Here is an 18733-nt window from a genome sequence, read left to right as displayed (position 1 = left end):
CAGCAGGATTCCAGTCAAACCAGTGAGTTTGGCGGTTTTGAGACATCATCTTACATTGAAAAAAAACTTTTTCATTTTGCCGACGCGCATGGCTACGGCGACGCGTGCGCATACCAGAAACTGGAGAATTTTTTTTTGGCCTTACATTCTTATGTCAATTTACTCTTATGACAATGTGTACCTTTAAACTGACAAGTAAATCAACAGACAATCACTTCAATTATTACTGTTATTAGAATATTGGTGGCTTAACAAATGCACGTTTTCTTGACTGGAGTCTTCAAAATCCTTTAAAAGAAACACCACAAATTCGAAATGCTGGCACAGGCTAATAATACATGTATGGTGTCCATTATAAGACAATTCACAAGTATGAGCTCAGGATAATGAATGTGCATGAAGGTCACTAACATTCAGAAAGTAACATTGTTACTGCTTTAATACTAGTATGACTTTAATTTGGCCTACCTTGTGTCTAGTTACAAAAAGAGTTGTATAAAGTGGATCAGCCTGTATTTGCATTTTGAAAGTTGCATAAAAGTGCAATTTAAGCTAATCGTGTGCCATGCCCCAACTTCAACGTTCATTGAGCAGCTGTGTCTAGAACTGAGGTATCTACATGCAAGTATCTATTTTGCAAAAACAGAAAACCCAAAATTTCTACACTACTTACTAACAGATGATCAAAGCAATATTGACATTTTCGAGAATCTGAATCTCATTCTTGACAGTTTTCCACTATCTTGGCCCAATGAAAGTGTGCAAATTGAGGGATCTCTTCCATTTGAATTTCCATTAAACGCACTGATTTTAGCACATTTTTTTTTAACCGTCATAATTATCTTGAGCAATAATATTTACATGCATGCATCTTTTTTTTCTACATGAATGAGTGCAACTCCATCCTAGCCATTCCTTTGAAAGGGGCGGGTTTCTCAACTTTTCGTCTGAGCTCAAAGGGGCTAAAACTGTGCAGTAAATACAAATATCGCAAGAAACTGTTGCTCATTGCGGTAACAGAATGTGGTGCATTCATAAAAGATTGTGTCGTATTTCAAAACTTGTCCTCAAAAGACAGAGGTCTTCAAGCACGTGATCTATCCCATAATCCACCACTGGACCAGGTGTTCACAGACATCCACTAACTGGGGCATTCAATCTTATTCCTCGCTAGTTAAGCTTAAAGCAATTTAATATTACAGTCAAGCATTAGTGCATTCTGCATGTTTGCAAAAGGAAATTTCAAAATGTAACAGCTACGTACTTCACAAGACAACGTTACATCTTCTAACGGTGTACTGCACAGATTCAGGTTAGTTCTTTCGACCGTTAGGTTCTTTCTGTTAGGTTAGGTTCTGTCGACCGTTAGGTTCTTTCGACCGTAAGGAATTTTTTGACACAGCACAATACAAAGCACATTACAGAGATTCTAACATGACCTATGTGTACGGTTTATAACTTTGGTACAAAAAATGCAGCATATTCACGGGCGACGACAAAAAAACACCACGGGCTAGTCTCTCCGACGACGGGAGTTATTAAAAAAAAAAAACACATGGGAGGGCGCTCTTCATAATCCGTTGACGTTGCCGTTTGTCCTGTCGGCCGAGGCTTCGTCAGAATCCACGGTGGTTCTCGTGTGCGATTTCTCCTTGTACTCTGTGATGATGACTGGTACGTTGTTGACAACCACTTCAGTGCTGATGGCCGAACTGCGATCAATGTTTTTTAAACGTGGTCTGAAGTTGGGAAGAAAACGACAATAATTATTTTAGTTTGACAATGGTCTACACTTGTTTCATCTACATCACGCATTTAAGCAAGCAATATTGACCTATCCCTCCCATCCTCAAAATACACCGAGAGTTTTGGAGGATTATGAAGGATCAAGGAAAGTACCGGCCAGGACCTATGTTGTTTCACAAGAGGCATATACATGTAGCCATCTCTGCCCTCACAGGTACCCAATTTACTCCTGGGTGGAAAGAAGCAATGAATGACGAAGTGCTTTGCCTAAGGGCACACGCACCATAGCCGCAGGCTGGGCTCGAACCCTCAACCTGCAGAATTACCCGCAGACCATGAATCCAATGCTGCAGACCCCCGAGGCGTAGTAGTAATAGTGCTCAGTAATATTAAACATGAAACGAAGGCTGCATCATCAAGGCATGGCAACTAAATAAGATTTCAATAGATTTGAGGGTCTACAGTCAACATTGTGACAACGTTGATAAGCCCAGTCCCACCAGCCACTGTTGACTGGCGCGCCAATTATGATGAAGGGGCAAACTACCATACATGTACAATGTACATGCAGTTTGTGATGGCATCCACTCGTTTCTTACCTAGGTTTCTTAGGACTGCCTGTTTTCCGCTGTACTGGGCTGGACCGCGGTGCTGGCTTGACTGTCTTGACGTGGACTAGCGGGGACAGATTCTGTTGAGCCTGCTGCTGGGCGACTAATTGTGCATTCAGCCTCGGTTTCCTAAGGAAAAATTTACCCTTGCTATATTGGTGTAATGTCAATTGGATATAGTCACTGTAGCATCCGAAACCGCCCTGCCTCACTGTAGAGCCCCAAACCACCCCAGCTCTATACTTTTATTTTATTTTTTCAGTGAATAACATTTATACAATGTAATACAATGAAGTCCAGGCCCTAACAGTTAAGCTAATACACTCCAGAGTTCACTTTGCTGTCCAGCTGAGGTGAATTGGAGGATGCTTTAGCCGCACCAGCAAAGTGAATTCTGCAGTGCATTTATATACAAGGCTTGTCTGTTGGTAAACGATGGTGCCAACTTGAAGGGATAAGGGGGGCCTGGGGATTTTACTAGCTTCGTTTACATTTGGTCAGTTTATTGCCAGTGAGTTCTGCTCATAAGGTTGAAAAACAGTATCAACTACCTTAGTTCTCGGTGATAATTACGCCCACTTCCATAAACTATCAAAAAAATACTCATAACTCTTTAAGGTGTTTGAGACACCCATCAAATGAAAGCTAATACTTCATCATTTTTCAATTTCTGATCAATTACTGAGTGGGATTGGGTGGGAGGGGGAAAGGGGATTTGTTAGAATACACCTGTTTCCAATACTCTACACCAACTCTCCTTTCTTTATTTCAACCCCCCCCCCCCCTTTCGGGGATAACAAGGATGTTTAATAGCAGGTTAGGGTACCTGGTTGAGGTTCCTTTGCGAACATCACACATGGCACACTTGAACGCTTCGGCCTTGTTCCGATACGTGCACACGCTGCAGTCCCAGTAGGATCCCTCCGGTGATCGAGAAGAACGCTTTGCACGACTGAAGAAAACAAATGAGGAAAATAAAACGGGTAACGGGTAGTACATATCAACCAGTATTGTACGCAAGTCATAACAGCATCTTTCCCTCATTTTATTGGGAAAATTCCTACAATTGTCTCAGCACCATTTAAAGTATACAGCTCAATGTTGCCATTTTCCCGCGAATTTTCCCGCGAACATCTATACTTATAAATACAACATGTAGTTTAAGGGGAAGCAGTGTAAAAGTACCGGTGCTGAGGTATAGACCTTTATCATGCTGCCACCACTTCAGTCATGTTCCCCGTATCCAATAACAGGACTGAATGATCATGTTTTTAGTGCAAAAAGGAACCAGACTTTTTCCTTCCAGCCCCGCTTTGGTTACGTTGAATTGAATGGGAAAAATCAAGATGGCCGCAACATGATAATGGTCTATTGGTACCTAAGCACCAAAGATGACATCCAGAAAAATGTGCTACATGTATGTATGATAAATAAGACGCACAAAATTGGTTACTCACGTTACATTTTCGTAACGTGAGTAACTAATTTTGGGCGTCTTGTTTATCATACATACTACATTTTTCTGGATGTCATCTATGGTGCTTAATAGGTAGGTCTAGGTCTACTCTATCTACCATGGGGATAACAGTTATTAAACCTTTTCAGTAAGGTAATTACAGCCCAAGGAAACTCAAAAGTACATCAAAAATGTAACGTGAGTAACCGTGGAATTGCCCATACAGTTGTAGACTGTAATAGAATTGTAATTCGCACTGCATGGACGTAGCAAGATCTGAGGACAGACACAGAGTGAGCGGGAAATTTTTCCTTTTCAGTCAATAATTGTTTTCAAGATACTTTCCTGAACACTTGATCAGTGACACCCAATTACGTACATGTACATACATGTACGTACATTTGTACATAGGCCCTATATAATGTAGTAATTTACCTAGATATTAATTTTCCAACTCCAACTCCTAATGGATTCAGATATGTACAGGCCAGCCACTTTTACTTTACACATGGATCTTGATATCCTACATAATAGTAATGAACTCAATACTAACTCTCTTCATGTAAATTTTCATTCAGCACCTTGCTTAATCCAACTGAATCAAACACCACCCAGACTTGCCCGGTGTTGGACACCTGGATACTGTTGGATTTAGCATGGACAAGAATGAGTTCAAGTACAATCTCATTAGGATAAGGATTGCTGAACATACCTCTTCTTGTTCGATGAAGAGGAGACCCTGTGCAATTTGGAATCACTAGATTTCATCTTCCTCTTGGAGACAGGACTCAGATGAGGAAGCTCGTCATTGCTTGTCTCTCTGGCAGCCATCTCAACAGCTTCCTCGAGTGTCTTTAGGCTGCAAAATTCCTCCAGAGTGAATTCCTCTTTGTCTGGGCTGACGTAGCCTGGGATGAGCTGCTTTATTCTCTTGGCGGGTGGCAGGTGGTCCGGGCTTGAGGCTGGCATACAAGCAGGTGGGGCATCTCTACTCAAATTCGTCCCTGGTGACTGCAGGTCACCCTTTCTTTTAGGGAAAACCCTCTTCTTTCGCTTCCTCCCACGTGGTTTACTCAATGCATTACTGTTAGCATCATCTAGTTTATCTTGTAGTTTAATACTCCTGGAATTCTGTTGGCGATGGTGCTGCAAATCTAACTGGACATTGGAAGGCAGCTCTGTTGTACAGAACTCTTTTCCCCTCCTACATGTATGTAAAGAGGGCAAGATGTTGTTTGTGGGAGAGGAATTCTCATGTGGACTAAGCTTCCGCTTCCGTGGTCTACTCCTGGTAGGTTTGGTATTTGGGTCTGCACTTGGTGAAGCTTTCTGTGAAGCTGCGGCAAACATCACATCAGTTGGCTTCCGTGGTCTACCTCTGGTGGGTTTGGTATTTGGGTTTGCAATTGATGAGTGTTTCTGTGAAGCTGCTGCAAACATCACATGGGTTGGCTTCCATGGTCTACCTCTGCTAGATTTGGTATCTGGGTCCGCACTTGGTAAGGGTTTCCGTGAAGCTGCTGCAGACATCACATAGGTTAGCTTCCGTGGTCTACCTATGGTAGATTTGGTATTTGGGTCCGCACTTGGTGAGCGTTTCTGTGAAGCTGCTGCAGACATCACATTGGCTGGCTTCCGTGGTCTACCTCTGCTAGATTGGGTATTTGGGTCCACACTTGGAGAGGGTTTCTGTGAAGCTGTTGCAGACATCACATGGGTTTGCTTCCGTGGTCTACCTATAGTAGGCTTGGTATTTGGGTCCGCAATTGATGAGTGTTTCTGTGAAGCTGCTGCAAACATCACATCAGTTCGCTCCCGTGGTCTACCTATACATGTAGTAGGCTTGGTATTTGGGTCCGAAATTGATGAGTGTTTCTGTGAAGCTGCTGCAAACATCACATGGGTTGGCTTCCGTTGTCTACCTCTGCTAGATTTGGTATTTGGGTCTGCCCTTGGTGAGGGTTTCTGTAAAGCTGCTGAAGGCATCACATGGGTTAGCTTCCGTGGTCTACCTATGGTGGGTTTGGTATTTGGCTTCACAATTGATGAGTGTTTCTGTGAAGCTGATGCAAACATCACATGGGTTGGCTTCTGCGGTCTACCTCTGCTAGATTTGGTATTTGGGCCCGCATTTGGTGAGCGTTTCGGTGAAGCTGCTGCAGACATCACATCGGTTAGCTTCCGTGGTCTACCCACAGTAGGCTTGGTATTTGGGTCCGCAATTGAGTGTTTCTGTGAAGCTGCTGCAAACATCACATTGGTTGGCTTCCGTGGCCTACCTCTGCTAGATTGGGTATTTGGGTCCACGCTTGGAGAGGGTTTCTGTGAAGCTGCTGCAGACATCACATGGGTTTGCTTCCGTGGTCTACCTATAGTAGGCTTGGTATTTGGGTCCGCAATTGATGAGTGTTTCTGTGAAGCTGCTGCAAACATCACATCGGTTAGCTTCCGTGGTCTACCTATGGTCGGCTTGGTATTTGGGTCCGCAATGGATGAGTGTTTCTGTGAAGCTGCTGCAAACATCACATTGGTTGGCTTCCGTGGTCTACCTCTGCTAGATTGGGTATTTGGGTCCACGCTTGGAGAGGGTTTCTGTGAAGCTGCTGCAGACATCACATGGGTTAGCTTCCGGGGTCTACCTATGGTAGGTTTGGTTTTTGGGTTCGCACTTGGTGAGGGTTTCTGTGAAGCTGCTGCAAACATCACATGGGTGAGCCTGAAAACATTAGCCCTCCGTTTCCTTAGCCTGTGAGTGCACGAAGGAAGGGCAGAACTACCTGGATCACCTAGGATGCCTTGAGAAATCTCTGTGCCATGTTCATTTAAACCCTTTCCTTGTTCACATATATTTGTTTCACCAGCTCGTACTGTCAAAGGCTTTCGCCCTCTGCCATGCTTGTTGTTATGAACCACATGAAAAGCTCTTCGCTTGGTTTTCTTAAACCCCAATCTGGAAAACAGAAAGTGCTTGTCCTTCTTTCGGAGCCTCATGGTGGTTCTTCGACGGGGCTTGGCTTGTCTTCCTTTGGTGAGATTTAACACCTCTGTCCCAGGCTTATTTTTTTCCTCTTCTTTTCCAGAAAATATCGGAATGGGTGAGTCTGCAAAACACTTGTTTTTCTCAGTTGTGATATTTGCGGCATCTTCGGTTAAGAAGTCTCTTGAGGATTCGTCCTGGTGTTCCTCTTGCTCAGGCATGCTGTTGTGATCTTTCTCAGTATGACTTTGCATTCCATCTGTAGTTGAGATCATGTCTTCAACAGAAATCGATTCTGATTCCATATGAGACAAACATGGCGAGCTCACAGTAACATCTGTGGCACATGTTGACTGCTTTGTATCATCCAGTTGCATTTCGTCTATGGCTTGTGGTTTTGAGTAAAGCACAGCTTCAGAATCGCTATCTGTACATTGTTTCTCAGTGGTCAGGTTATCATTGCCCGATGTCGTGTCCGAGTCTGAAATCGCTGACGGCATTGTGGACAAACATGGCAGGCTCACAGTAACATCTGTGGCACAAGTTGACTGCTTTGTATCATCCAGCTGCATAGTGTCTACCGCTTGTTGTTTTGAGTCAAGCACAGCTTCAGAATCGCTATCTGTATACTGTTCCTCAGTGGTCTGGTTATCATTGCCCAATGTCGTGTCAGAGTCTGAAATCGCTGACGGCATTGTGGACAAACATGGCGAACTCACAGTAACATCTGTGGCACAAGTTGACTCATTTGTATCATCCGGCTGCATACTATCTACCGCTTGTGGTTTTGAGTTGAGCACAGCTTCAGAATCGCTATCTGTACACTGATCCTCAGTGGTCAAGTTATCACTACCCGATGTCGTGTCGGAGTCTGAAATCGCTGACGGTATTGTGGACAAACATGGCGAGCTTACAGTAACATCTGTGACACAAGTTGACTCTTTTGTATCATCCAGCTGCATAGTGTCTACCGCTTGTTGTTTTGAGTCAAGCACAGCTTCAGAATCGCTATACTGTTCCTCAGTGGTCTGGTTATCATTGCCCAATGTCGTGTCAGAGTCTGAAATCGCTGACGGCATTGTGGACAAACATGGCGAACTCACAGTAACATCTGTGGCACAAGTTGACTCATTTGTATCATCCGGCTGCATACTATCTACCGCTTGTGGTTTTGAGTTGAGCACAGCTTCAGAATCGCTATCTGTACACTGATCCTCAGTGGTCAAGTTATCACTACCCAATGTCGTGTCCGAGTCTGAAATCGCTGATGGAATTGTGGACGAACATGGCGAGCTTACAGTAACATCTGCGGCACAAGTTGACTCATTTGTATCGTCCAGCTGCATACTGTCTACCGCTTGTTGTTTTGAGTCAAGCACAGCATCACTATCTGTATACTGTTCCTCAGTGGTCTGGATATCATTGCCCAATGTCGTGTCAGAGTCTGATATCGCTGACTGTATTGTGGACAAACATGGCGAGCTTACAGTTATATCTGTGGTACAAGTTGACTCATTTGTATCGTCCACCTGCATAGTGTCTAACGCTTGTGGTTTTGAATCAAGCACAGCTTCACTATCTGTATACTGTTCCTCAGTGGTCTGGTTATCATTGCCCGGTGTCTTGTTCGAGTCTGAAATCGCTAACGGCATTGTGGACAAACATGGCGAGCTCACAGCAACATCTGTGACACAAGTTGACTCATTTGTATCATCCACCTGCATAGTGTCTACCACTTGTGGTTTTGAATCTAGCACAACTTCACTATCTGTACACTGTTCCTCAGTGGTCAGGTTATCATTGCCCGATGTCGTGTCTGAGTCTGGAATCGCTGACGGCATGGTGGATATCTGGTTTGCTATACTGATCAGATGGTGCAATTGTGACAAGCCTCGCACCTGTATGTCCAGGCAAACTTTATGCAGCCTGTTCTGTTTAGCAAGTGTTGCCTTCTTATCACCAGTGACTTTATCCACCTTCAAACAGTCGCCCAATCCTTGGGAAAGGCCAACTTGTGACTGGATCACAGAAACACTTTCGTCAGAAGTTTCTTGCAACAGTGATGGATGAGTAGAATCAGGTTCCCTCTCTGTACAGGTAGCATCCGCTCTCAAATCAGGTCCTGAAGATTGTCTAGATGGCACCAGGATTTTAGTAGCAAATACTGCCCGTTGCTTACTTTTTGAATTCGATGATTTTTTTCCAAATTCAGGCTTTGGGGACTTTTTGGTTGGTTTTCGGACAGTTTTAAGTTTGAGAGTTGGCTTTGCAGAATGCCTACACGTCTTGACTGCTTTTGCAAGTTGGTGCAGCAAGGATTTTTCAGTGGGTTTCAAACGTCTCTTAGGCCGTTCAAGCTTTTGTGTCAACGATCTAGTTTGGACTGTTTTGCCCAGATGGAGAGAATCAGCATCCTTGACCCTTTGCCGAGTGTTCTGGCTTAAGTCATGTGTGACGGATTTACTCAACATAGGATTCTCGCAAGATTGACCACTGACAATGTTCTGAGCCATGCATGACTGCCCAGACACAATTTTTTCAGCTTCCACGGTTTCTTCTGATCTGCAAGATTTTGGTGATTTTGAAGTGTGATCCATGATTGATTGCTCCTTTTTTACTCCATTAAGGGATTTACTGGCCACATGATATTTATTCTTTGCTGATTTTCTGTGTTTCTGCCTGGACCCTTTCTGAGTACATTGTTTTGTTGTCAGCTTGGTCTCTGGAGTAAGAGAACCATCAAGCTCACCTGCCTTGGTGAGTTGAGGTGCTGACGTTTCTTCCAAGGCCTTTTCGGAACCAGACTGTTTGGTATTCTGAGGAGATTTGTCAACTTCCAATTCATTAGATTCCACTTCCTTTATATGCTGTGGTTGTAAAAACATTTCTGAGGGGTTGCTGAGCTCTGCTGGCAACAAAACTTCCACAGGAGTCTTTTCAACAGAACCATTGGGATTGGTACTCTGAGGAGATTCATCAACTTCAAATTCATTAGATTCAACTGCTGTTATTTCTAGATGGCTATCAGACTTTTGTTCAGCATTCCTTACCACATCGTCAACTTTCTCATGTTTGAAATCACTGCCCTGGACTTCAGTTAAGAACCAATGGCCTGTGAATTTACAAGGCAACATGGAATTCCCTGCAACTTTTTGATAGGCTGGATATGGTCGCATCATCATGAGGATCTTTGGGCTATAATCGGAGACACTTTGTGTTTTGATTTGAATGCTGGCATCAGTTGACGAAGGGGCAATGTCTTGTGCAGGAGACACTGCCTGGAGAAAATCAGCGTCCTTGTCCTTTTGGTGAGAGTTCTCGCTTAATGAATGTTCTTGAACATCTATGGGGGATTTACTTAACATACTGGTAGGACTCTCGCAAGACTGGCCAATGACGATATTCTGAGCCATGCTTGACTGCCCAGACACGTTTTCTTCAGCTTCTATGATTTCTTCTGATCTGCAAGGCTTTGGCGATGTTGAAGTGTGATCTGTGATTGATTGCTCCTTTTTGACTCCCTTAAAGGATTTAATGACTGTATGATGATTATTCTTCGCTGATTTTCTGCGTTTCTGCCTTGACCCTTTCTGAGTACATGGTTTTGTTGTCAGCTCTGTCTCTTGAGAAAGTGAACCATCAAGCTCACCTGCCTTGGTGGGTTGAGGTGCTGAAGTTTCGTCCAAGGTCTTTTCCGAACCAGACTGCTTGATATTCAGAGGAGATTCGTTGACTTCAAATTCATTAGATTCAACTGCCTGTATATGCTGTGGCAGTAATATTTCTGAGGGGTTGCTGAGCTCTACCGGCAACAAAACCTCCTCAGGAGTTTTTTCAGCAGGAGCATTGGGATTGGTATTCTGAGGAGATTCGTCAACTTCGAATTCATTAGATTCAACTGCCTTTATGGCTAGAAGGCTATCTGACTTTTGCTCAGCATTCCTTACCATATCGTCAACTTTCTCACGTTTGAAATCACTGCCCTGGACTTCAGTTAAGAACCAATGGCCTGTGAATTTACAAGGCAACATGGACTTCCCTGCAACTTTTTGATAGGCTGGATATGGTCGCATCATCATGACGATTTTTGGGCTATAGTCAGGGACACTCTGTGTTTTGATTTGAATGCTGGCATCAGTTGACGTTAGGACAATGTCTTGTGCAGGAGACACTGCCTGGTGAGAATCAGCATCCTCGTCCCTTTGCCCAGTGTTATGGCTTAGTGCAATTTCTGGAACATCTATGAGGGATGTACTGAACATACATGTAGGACTTTCGCAAGACTGACCACTGGCAATGTTCTGAGCCATGCATGACTGCCCAGACACGTTTTCTTCAGTTTCTATGATCTGTTCTGATCTGCACGGTTTTGATGCTGAAGTGTGATCCGTGTTTGATTGCTCCTTTTTGACTCCCTTAAAGGATTTAATGGCTGCATGACAATTATTCTTGGCTGATTTTCTGCGTTTCTGCCTCGACCTTTTCTGAGTACAATGTTTTGTTGTCAGCTTGGTCTCTTGAGAAAGTGAACCATCAAGCTCACCTGCCTTGGTGGGTTGAGTTGCTGACGTTTCTTCCAAGGTCTTTTCCGAACCAGATTCTTTGATGCTTTGAGGAGATTCGTCAACTTCAAATTCATTAGATTCAACTGCCTTTAAATCTTCCGCAGGAGTTTTCTCAGTAGGAAGATTGGGATTGCTTAGATTGCTACATGTACCTGATTTGAGAGACTCACTCAACTCTTGTGCCTCACACAGATTATCAGGAATGGTCTCCATTGTTTGCCGACTATGGGCACTAACTCCTTGTACTAAGAACCAATGTCTGGATTTGGTTTCATGCAATTGTGGCTTACTGACAACACGCCGATATCGAGTAAAAGGCTGTAGTCTCATCAGCACCTTGGGGGCATAATCATGCGAGTGATAGAGGCTGCGGCATCCTGGTTGGGTTAGCAGCCAATGTCTACGTTCGGTTCCACACAGTAACCGCTTTCCAGCCATCAACCGATAACTAGAATACGGTCGAAGCGTCAGCAGGCTCCTTAGGGCAAAATTGGAACCTCCAAGTTTACTGATCTCAGGTTCCCCGTGAGTGGATATGTCACCGATATCTAATTTTTGGTGGGTAGAGTGTCGTTTGTGGTCCACTCGGCTCTTTGGTAGAACAGACGATTTTTCATTATCCACTTGTCCATTCTCAAGAGTATTCTGAAGTTCTCCAGCCGACATAACTGATTGCTTATTTTCAGATTGCAAAGAACCACTGTCAGTCTGCTGGATTCTCTGTGATCCTTGAGAAGATCCTCTCTCATTCTGGAGGACTGCCAAAGAGCCTGTCTCTTCTCCTGAATTCAGAACCCTCCTATTTGAGGACTGCTCCACTTCCTGAGTTGTTGGCTCTACATTGCATTTTGATTCCATTGCAAAAGTTGGAGTGATATTGCTGTGCACACACTTTGGACTTTGGATCGTGGTACACTGCTCAGGTGAAGTCAAAGAGGCTGCAGAAGCTTCATTTACGTTTTCGTGTTTCTCAGGAGTCTGTCGCTCAACACTTGGAGAGGACTGCAAGTCTTTAAAACTCAACTGGCAGTTACTGGATTGGTCACCAGACGCAGTAGAGCTTAACGCAACACATGCTGGTGCCGATCTTCGTGGTTTTCTCTGAAAAACAGAGACATACTTCTTGTTTGATCTTAGCAACATTGCAGTCTTGTGGGTACGTTCGCTTTCCTCCTTGCTTTTCAGCTGTGAATCCTGCCTGGATAGACTGTTCTTAGGTAACATGTCCTTGGCCAGCCTTCGCTTGTCGATTTGCCACTGAGCACAATTACTGCTGATGTTTGGCTCAACCTTAATCAGCTGGCACTTCGTTTTCATACCATCTGCTTCGGTATCTGTATCAGCAGATCTAGATGCTTTCCCGTTTGAAGCTTCAAGGACATGTTGTTTATCCGAGCGTGATGGCAGTGGCTGTAATGTCACAGACAAACGATGATTGCCCATGGTTTGAAGGAGCCTACTGTAGCTTGGTGGTTGCCAGGCTCTATGACAAGTCAGTGTGGCTTGCTTCACATGCTGGCTTCTTTTTCCTTTGCAGTGATTCTTCCTACTGTTTGATGAAGCTGCGGTTGTCCGACTCATTTCCAACAGTGTTTCACTTTGTCTGACTCTCTTCAATGCTGATTTTTCTTGAGCCCCTGAGGATCTGCCTTGCGCATGAGATGCAGGAGGATGCACCTTCTGAAGAGACAATGAGTCCCTTCCACTTAGGTGTGTATCTGCAGCTGATGCCTTTGCATGGTTCATCCCAGTCTTAAGCCTTCTCCTGGACAAGCCAATGAGCGGCGTGTACGTTTTGTGTGGTCGCAGGTGCATAAATGTTCTCCTGCCCTCTGATACTGCACTCGTAGACTTACATGTACCACCCCCATCATCAGGTGATCTGCAGTACACCGACGTTGGTTTCATGACTACGCTTTGTGACACGTCTAGCTCCCTCGGTTTCTTAATGCGGCCATTCTTATGAACCAAATGAGACTGTTCAATCCTCGTCTTCTTCGAGCCATTCGCCAACAAAGAACGACGTCCCATGTTATAAGGCCACCTACGAAGGTCAGTTATGAGAGTGTTAACTCCAACCAGTTATCCACACATGAACTGTTAATCAAATTTTTTCCACTCCTGTCTTGCAAAAACTAAAATGCCTTTTGAATTTATGGAACACAAGTATCACCAACCGGCAAGTGACAACTTCCCTGGCCAAGAGGTTTCCTGAGGATAGGGCAGCAAGTCCAACTTCTGTGGGAAGAGGTCCTCTTCCTGCTCAAATGCTCCCAGTGACTCATCAAGGTGACGGTCCACTTGCACGGCCAGGGTCCAATCTGCAGTAGATGCGAAGTGGATTGAGAGTCACCAAAATATTCAAAAGGCAGATTTGTGCAGATGAACAAAACAAGCCAAGAACTACTTTATACTCCTCACAGAATTAGAGCAAAACCTGACAACTCTTTGAGGGGTGGCCACCGGCAGAAGAATAGCACTCAAAATGGCATGGATGAATTGAGGCAATACTGGTAACTACTGAATTACATGAAGGCAAAATGTAAAGGTAAATGTACAAGATAAATCCTGAAAAACTAGATCTGGAAGCAATTTCAAAACATCTGTACCTGTAGGGACACATACTCAACATAAACTGCATAGTAAATGTACGGAGGGCATCTAGCACACATGTATACAAGAAGTACATGAAGTACATGTACATGTGCAATGTACATGAGCAATATACACTCACTGCACATACATGTACATACAGTACACAGCTCACATGTTCACTCAATATACCGGTACGTACGGTACAGTTTGTACATGAACACAAATGTGGGTTGAACATTTTGCATGACATGTTTAACCCCAACCCCACTTCCGGTAAGTGATTTACTACCGGAAGGAACCTTTCTCACCCCTGCAATTTCCAGCACCATATGGCAACTTATACAATGCACACCCAAACTTTTGGACTCTGATTATCATGATTATGGTGGTACCGGTACATGTACATGTATGCATGACCCCATGTAAAGCATAATCAGTTTACTAGTGAAGTACATGTACTCATTCAAACAGATTCCAACAAACCCTGGTTTTGGAGTTTGACTTGATGGGGATTGGTTGGGTTAGAGTCTACATTCACATTTCCATGTAAATAATGACTAATTCTAAAGCGTTGGGATATAAAAATACATGTACATGTGGGGGGGGGGTAGTGTACATGTACCTCCCAGTAGAAAGCAGAGGGAGTTCTTTTACAATTAGCCGATACTGAAGGACATCTCATTTTTATTATTACACTTTAAAAAAAAAAGGGATACATACAGACAAATTTACAATATGTAACCACAAGTACATGTTCATTACATTTATCTGAGAATCAGTGTCTTTAGCTGGCTAAGACAAGACTCGAGCCCACAACCTCATATTTTATGGTACTCTACTCTATTACAGTAAATTACACCATCCCACACATAGGCCGATTCAAATTTGATTCACTCGCACGTGAGACATGCATGTAGTTTAAATTACAGTATGTGTGGGCGAATTGGCATTGGTCTACGCTGCATTGCAAGTGAAGAAGCAAATTAATGGAACCTTACATTAGGCTCCATATACATGTACGTTTATAATGCACAAGCATGACTCGTAGCTGACTAACCCTAACCTTCCCAAATCCTCCAAAATCCTGTTTGCAGATGTAGGATTTTGCAGGATTGAGGCTATATGGCATACATGTGTGGCTGATTTTGGAGGATGCACTGTGTCAAGGGCTTGGGCCAGACCTTGTGTTGGACCTTGTGTTGTTTATGCTCAGCGTGCATACATTTAGGCCTAGATTATACTTGAAATCCTCCGCGCTGCTCCAGGACTGTCACTGGCTCTGCCTCAACATATTGACAGTGACTGCTGGAGGATTTTGCAGGATTGAGGAAGTGGTCACTGCTCCAAGGACAACATTCAAGAAATAAAGGCATTAAAGGATGAGTTTGGAGGATTGAGGCTATGTATGCAGTTTTTACATGGAGCAGTTGGAGGATTTTGCAGGACTGAGGTTGCATCCTAGCAAAAATGGAGTTAGGGTTAAGTGTACATGTATATGCATGTATACCGCTCACTCATTGTTTGGCCATTATAACCACTACGTACATTTTGTTATTGAAAATGAAACTTCTAGCTACATGGAAGTTCGATTCAGACTATTGGGCCAACGGCAAGTACATTGTAACTGGAAATCAGACGTACATGTATTATTATTTGATTTTTCGGTTCATTCGCTCGGAGCTTGTACGCATGCGCGCATACTAACATTTCGCTTGTACCGTACCCCCCCGCGGCGCGCTCCGAGCGAACCGAAAATCATCGCTGGATCATATGCATGCACGTTTCAAGTGTCAGGTTGGCTCAGTGTGGAAAGGGCATATTTTTCATCATTTTGGCAAAAAAAATGACAAAATCCAGCGATGTTTGTTCTGCGCATATTACATGAGTATGTCATGAGGTGTAGTACGGAGTTCGGGGGCAAACTGTGCAGTGGTTCTGTGGGAAATGTCTGCATTTTGATGGACGTTTTTGTACTTAAAGGGAATATACAACATTTGCAAACATCGAAAAATAAAACTACCAAGTTTTTGCGAAATACCTTAATAGGATGTTGGTAAATGACAGTCTAAAGCATCCTGTAAAATTATGGCACCTGGTATACTGTCATTTTCAAGAAAATTGGTATTTTTGTATCAATTTCCAACGCTGATCGGCCGATCAGCGTTGGAAACAACTGGCTTTTTTTCAAATACTGGCCACAATTGACCATTGCACTTGTTTGCAATCGATTACAAACCTATGAACGGGTACGGGCCAGCTAGACTGGTTCCCTGACCTTACAATTCCCCAATGTATGTAAACTGCTCTGTTTCTTCTTATATGGAGTCAGGGAACCAGACTACAGGAAAATGATCGTTTTTCTTGGTTTTTATAGCATTTTCGAACCCAAAACCTCCAAAAAGTCAGTGTAACTATATTTGCTTCATATTTCCAACCCCCCAATTCCATCCATTTCTGAAAATTACAGCAAAAGCAAATGATGTATATTCCCTTTAATTACCGGTAGTGTTTTGTGCTGAAAACAATTTTGCGGGGTTCTTCATCCGTGGAGCCTCATAGTTCTAGGAGTAAGAGTAAGGACTCTACGAATCGCCTTTTTTAACATAAGGAGTAGAGTCCTAGCTACTCGGACTACGTGCACCTGTTTTCGAGATCTCAAGTTTTCGAAGTTTGAAAATTTGTAGTTGTACAATGTAGCGAGGCACAGATTCCTACCACACAACCAGTTGATTCATTGTTGTGTACGTGTTCCACCACCAGCCCCCCCCCCAAAAAAAATGGACACCGAAGGCATTGTCCTAATGTCTGTGATTTTCTCTAGCTAGAAATAAACCTGGCACCCTTGAAAACCGGAACATCGAGGATAGCCACGTACGGTTCATTCATCAAATGTTTGCATTCATGATTTGATAGGCGCATTATTTACATAAAATTAAAAGTTTTTTTCTTGAACTTATAATGCGCCTATCATTTGTTCCATTGTCTGAACACATTCATTAAGATGAGGTACGCGATACACTTGCCCGACTGCGTCTGGCCGTACAGTACTATCGCAAGCTCTGTAGTACGGCCAGACGCTCAATGCTTCCCCACAGACTGAATTTTGTTTCACTCTGATGTAGCGATTTTGCTACAGATTTTGATCGAGATTATCTTCTCGTCCAAGACAGAAATATCCAAAGTTAAGGTTCCTAGTCGTAGAGGAACTCATACCTTTTTGAAAAAAACGTTCTTTGGTCCCAATATTTTCATCCATCTGGCCAAAAGACGACTTTCAGTCATCATCTTCCACAAATATCGTCCTAAAAATGTCCTCCATGCGATTTCAAAATGGCGGCCGCGTTGTAATGTATGTATTATGCGGGCGTGCTTGGGCAAGATAATGAATATGCATCATAGTTTATGACGTTTGTCTGGCGCGCGGCGCGGCTGGCCATACAAACACGAGGTCATGAACTAAATATTAAAATAATGCATATTCAATATCTTGCCCAAGCGCGCCCGCATAATGCATACATTACAACGCGGCCGCCATTTTGAAATCGCATGGAGGACATTTTCGGGACGATATTTATTTGTGGAAGATGATGACTGAAAGTCATCTTTTGGCCAGATGGATGACAATATTGAGACCAAAGAACGTTTTTTCGAAAAGGTATGAGTTGCTCTACGACTAAGAACCTTAACTTTGGAAATTTTTGTCCTGGATGAAAAGATAATCTCGATCAAAATCTGTAGCAAAATCACTACAATTCAGAGTGAAAAAAAAATTCAGTCTGTGGGGTAGCCCCATAAATGTGGCCTATTTACTGGACTGCCTCCGTAAACATAGGCCACACATCCACATGTACAAAAAAACGTGTCGACTTTGCCAAATTTTGATTTTAACATTTAGGCTTACTTTGTAGATTTTTTTTGCTTTAGAAGCATTCTCACCCTCTATATAGGCTAATCAGAAAGTGCTGCCTTTTTCAGATGTTTAATTTTTGTGAAATTTCATGTTGAAATTTTGATACGCAAACGTGTGCAAATGTATCTGGAAATTTCACGAAAAATGGACATCTGAAAAAGGCAGCACTTTCTGATTAGCCTATATAGAGGGTGAGAATGCTTATAAAGCCAAAAAAACGTAAAAAGTAAGCCTAAATGTGAAAATCTAAATTTGGCAAAGTCGACACGTTTTTTTGTACAGTATGTGGATGTGTGGCCTATGTTTACGGAGGCAGTCCAGTAAATAGGCCACATTTATGGGGCTATCTGTGGGGAAGCATTGAGCGTCTGGCCGTACTACAGAGCTTGCGATAGTAGTTGTACCATGGTTGTACGGCCAGACGCAGTCGGGCTAACGATACACCATGTACACATGTAGGCCTACACATGCTACAGGCATGACAGGAACTAGACCCGTGAACGTGCATACGAAATTATGTATGGCGGATCGACTTTGCCAGGTTCAAAATGACACAACAGCGTGGAGCATGAAATTGTGCATGTCCGGAAACTGGGCATGCTAAAAAAAAAACCGGCCATGCCCATCATCCGGTCCATGCATGGCACAGGAAGTTAAATACCCAACAAAATCAACCATCAAAATACATTCAAATGCAGAAATTCCAAAAAGACATTTCCACTAATGTTTAAGAGGGGTTGTATAAAAACAATGAGGTATTTTACCCGCTAGGACTGCGTTTTTGGTCCATGTTATGGTCACGCAAATGTTCGACGATGATTACAACTTCAACATGGAGACCTCGATCGAGCACGTAAAAATAAATGAGTACGG

At 43.3% G+C, this 18733-nt stretch overlaps 1 protein-coding gene across 1 annotated transcript; it reads right to left on the bottom strand.

Moving 5' to 3' along the window:
• Window positions 1-128: 128 nt before the first annotated feature.
• On the bottom strand, window positions 129-18733 carry LOC119722980. The gene is made up of 5 exons (XM_038193416.1): window positions 18625-18733; window positions 4526-13676; window positions 3184-3309; window positions 2346-2486; window positions 129-1739 (listed from the first exon to the last, which is right to left on the bottom strand). Exons 2-5 carry the CDS (start codon window positions 13384-13386, stop codon window positions 1571-1573), a joined length of 9297 nt encoding a protein of 3098 aa, XP_038049344.1. The 5' UTR covers window positions 13387-13676; window positions 18625-18733; the 3' UTR covers window positions 129-1570.

This window comes from Patiria miniata, unplaced genomic scaffold (genome assembly GCF_015706575.1).
Source record: "Patiria miniata isolate m_02_andy unplaced genomic scaffold, ASM1570657v1 HiC_scaffold_16, whole genome shotgun sequence".
NCBI lineage: Eukaryota > Metazoa > Echinodermata > Asteroidea > Valvatida > Asterinidae > Patiria > Patiria miniata.
The sequence above is the reverse complement of the archived record's forward strand: the minus strand, read 5'-3'. Positions and strand labels throughout refer to the sequence as shown.

Bases quoted from the DNA above. Each gene is read 5' to 3' on its own strand.
- LOC119722980 (XM_038193416.1), bottom strand. From the start codon at position 13,386: ATGGGACGTCGTTCTTTGTTGGCGAATGGCTCGAAGAAGACGAGGATT. The intron at 2,487-3,183 runs GTACCCTAACCT...ATTTTTCCTTAG, and splicing joins CGCAAAGGAACCTCAACCAG to GAAACCGAGGCTGAATGCAC. The intron at 1,740-2,345 runs GTAAGAAACGAG...TCCCAACTTCAG, and splicing joins GGCAGTCCTAAGAAACCTAG to ACCACGTTTAAAAAACATTG.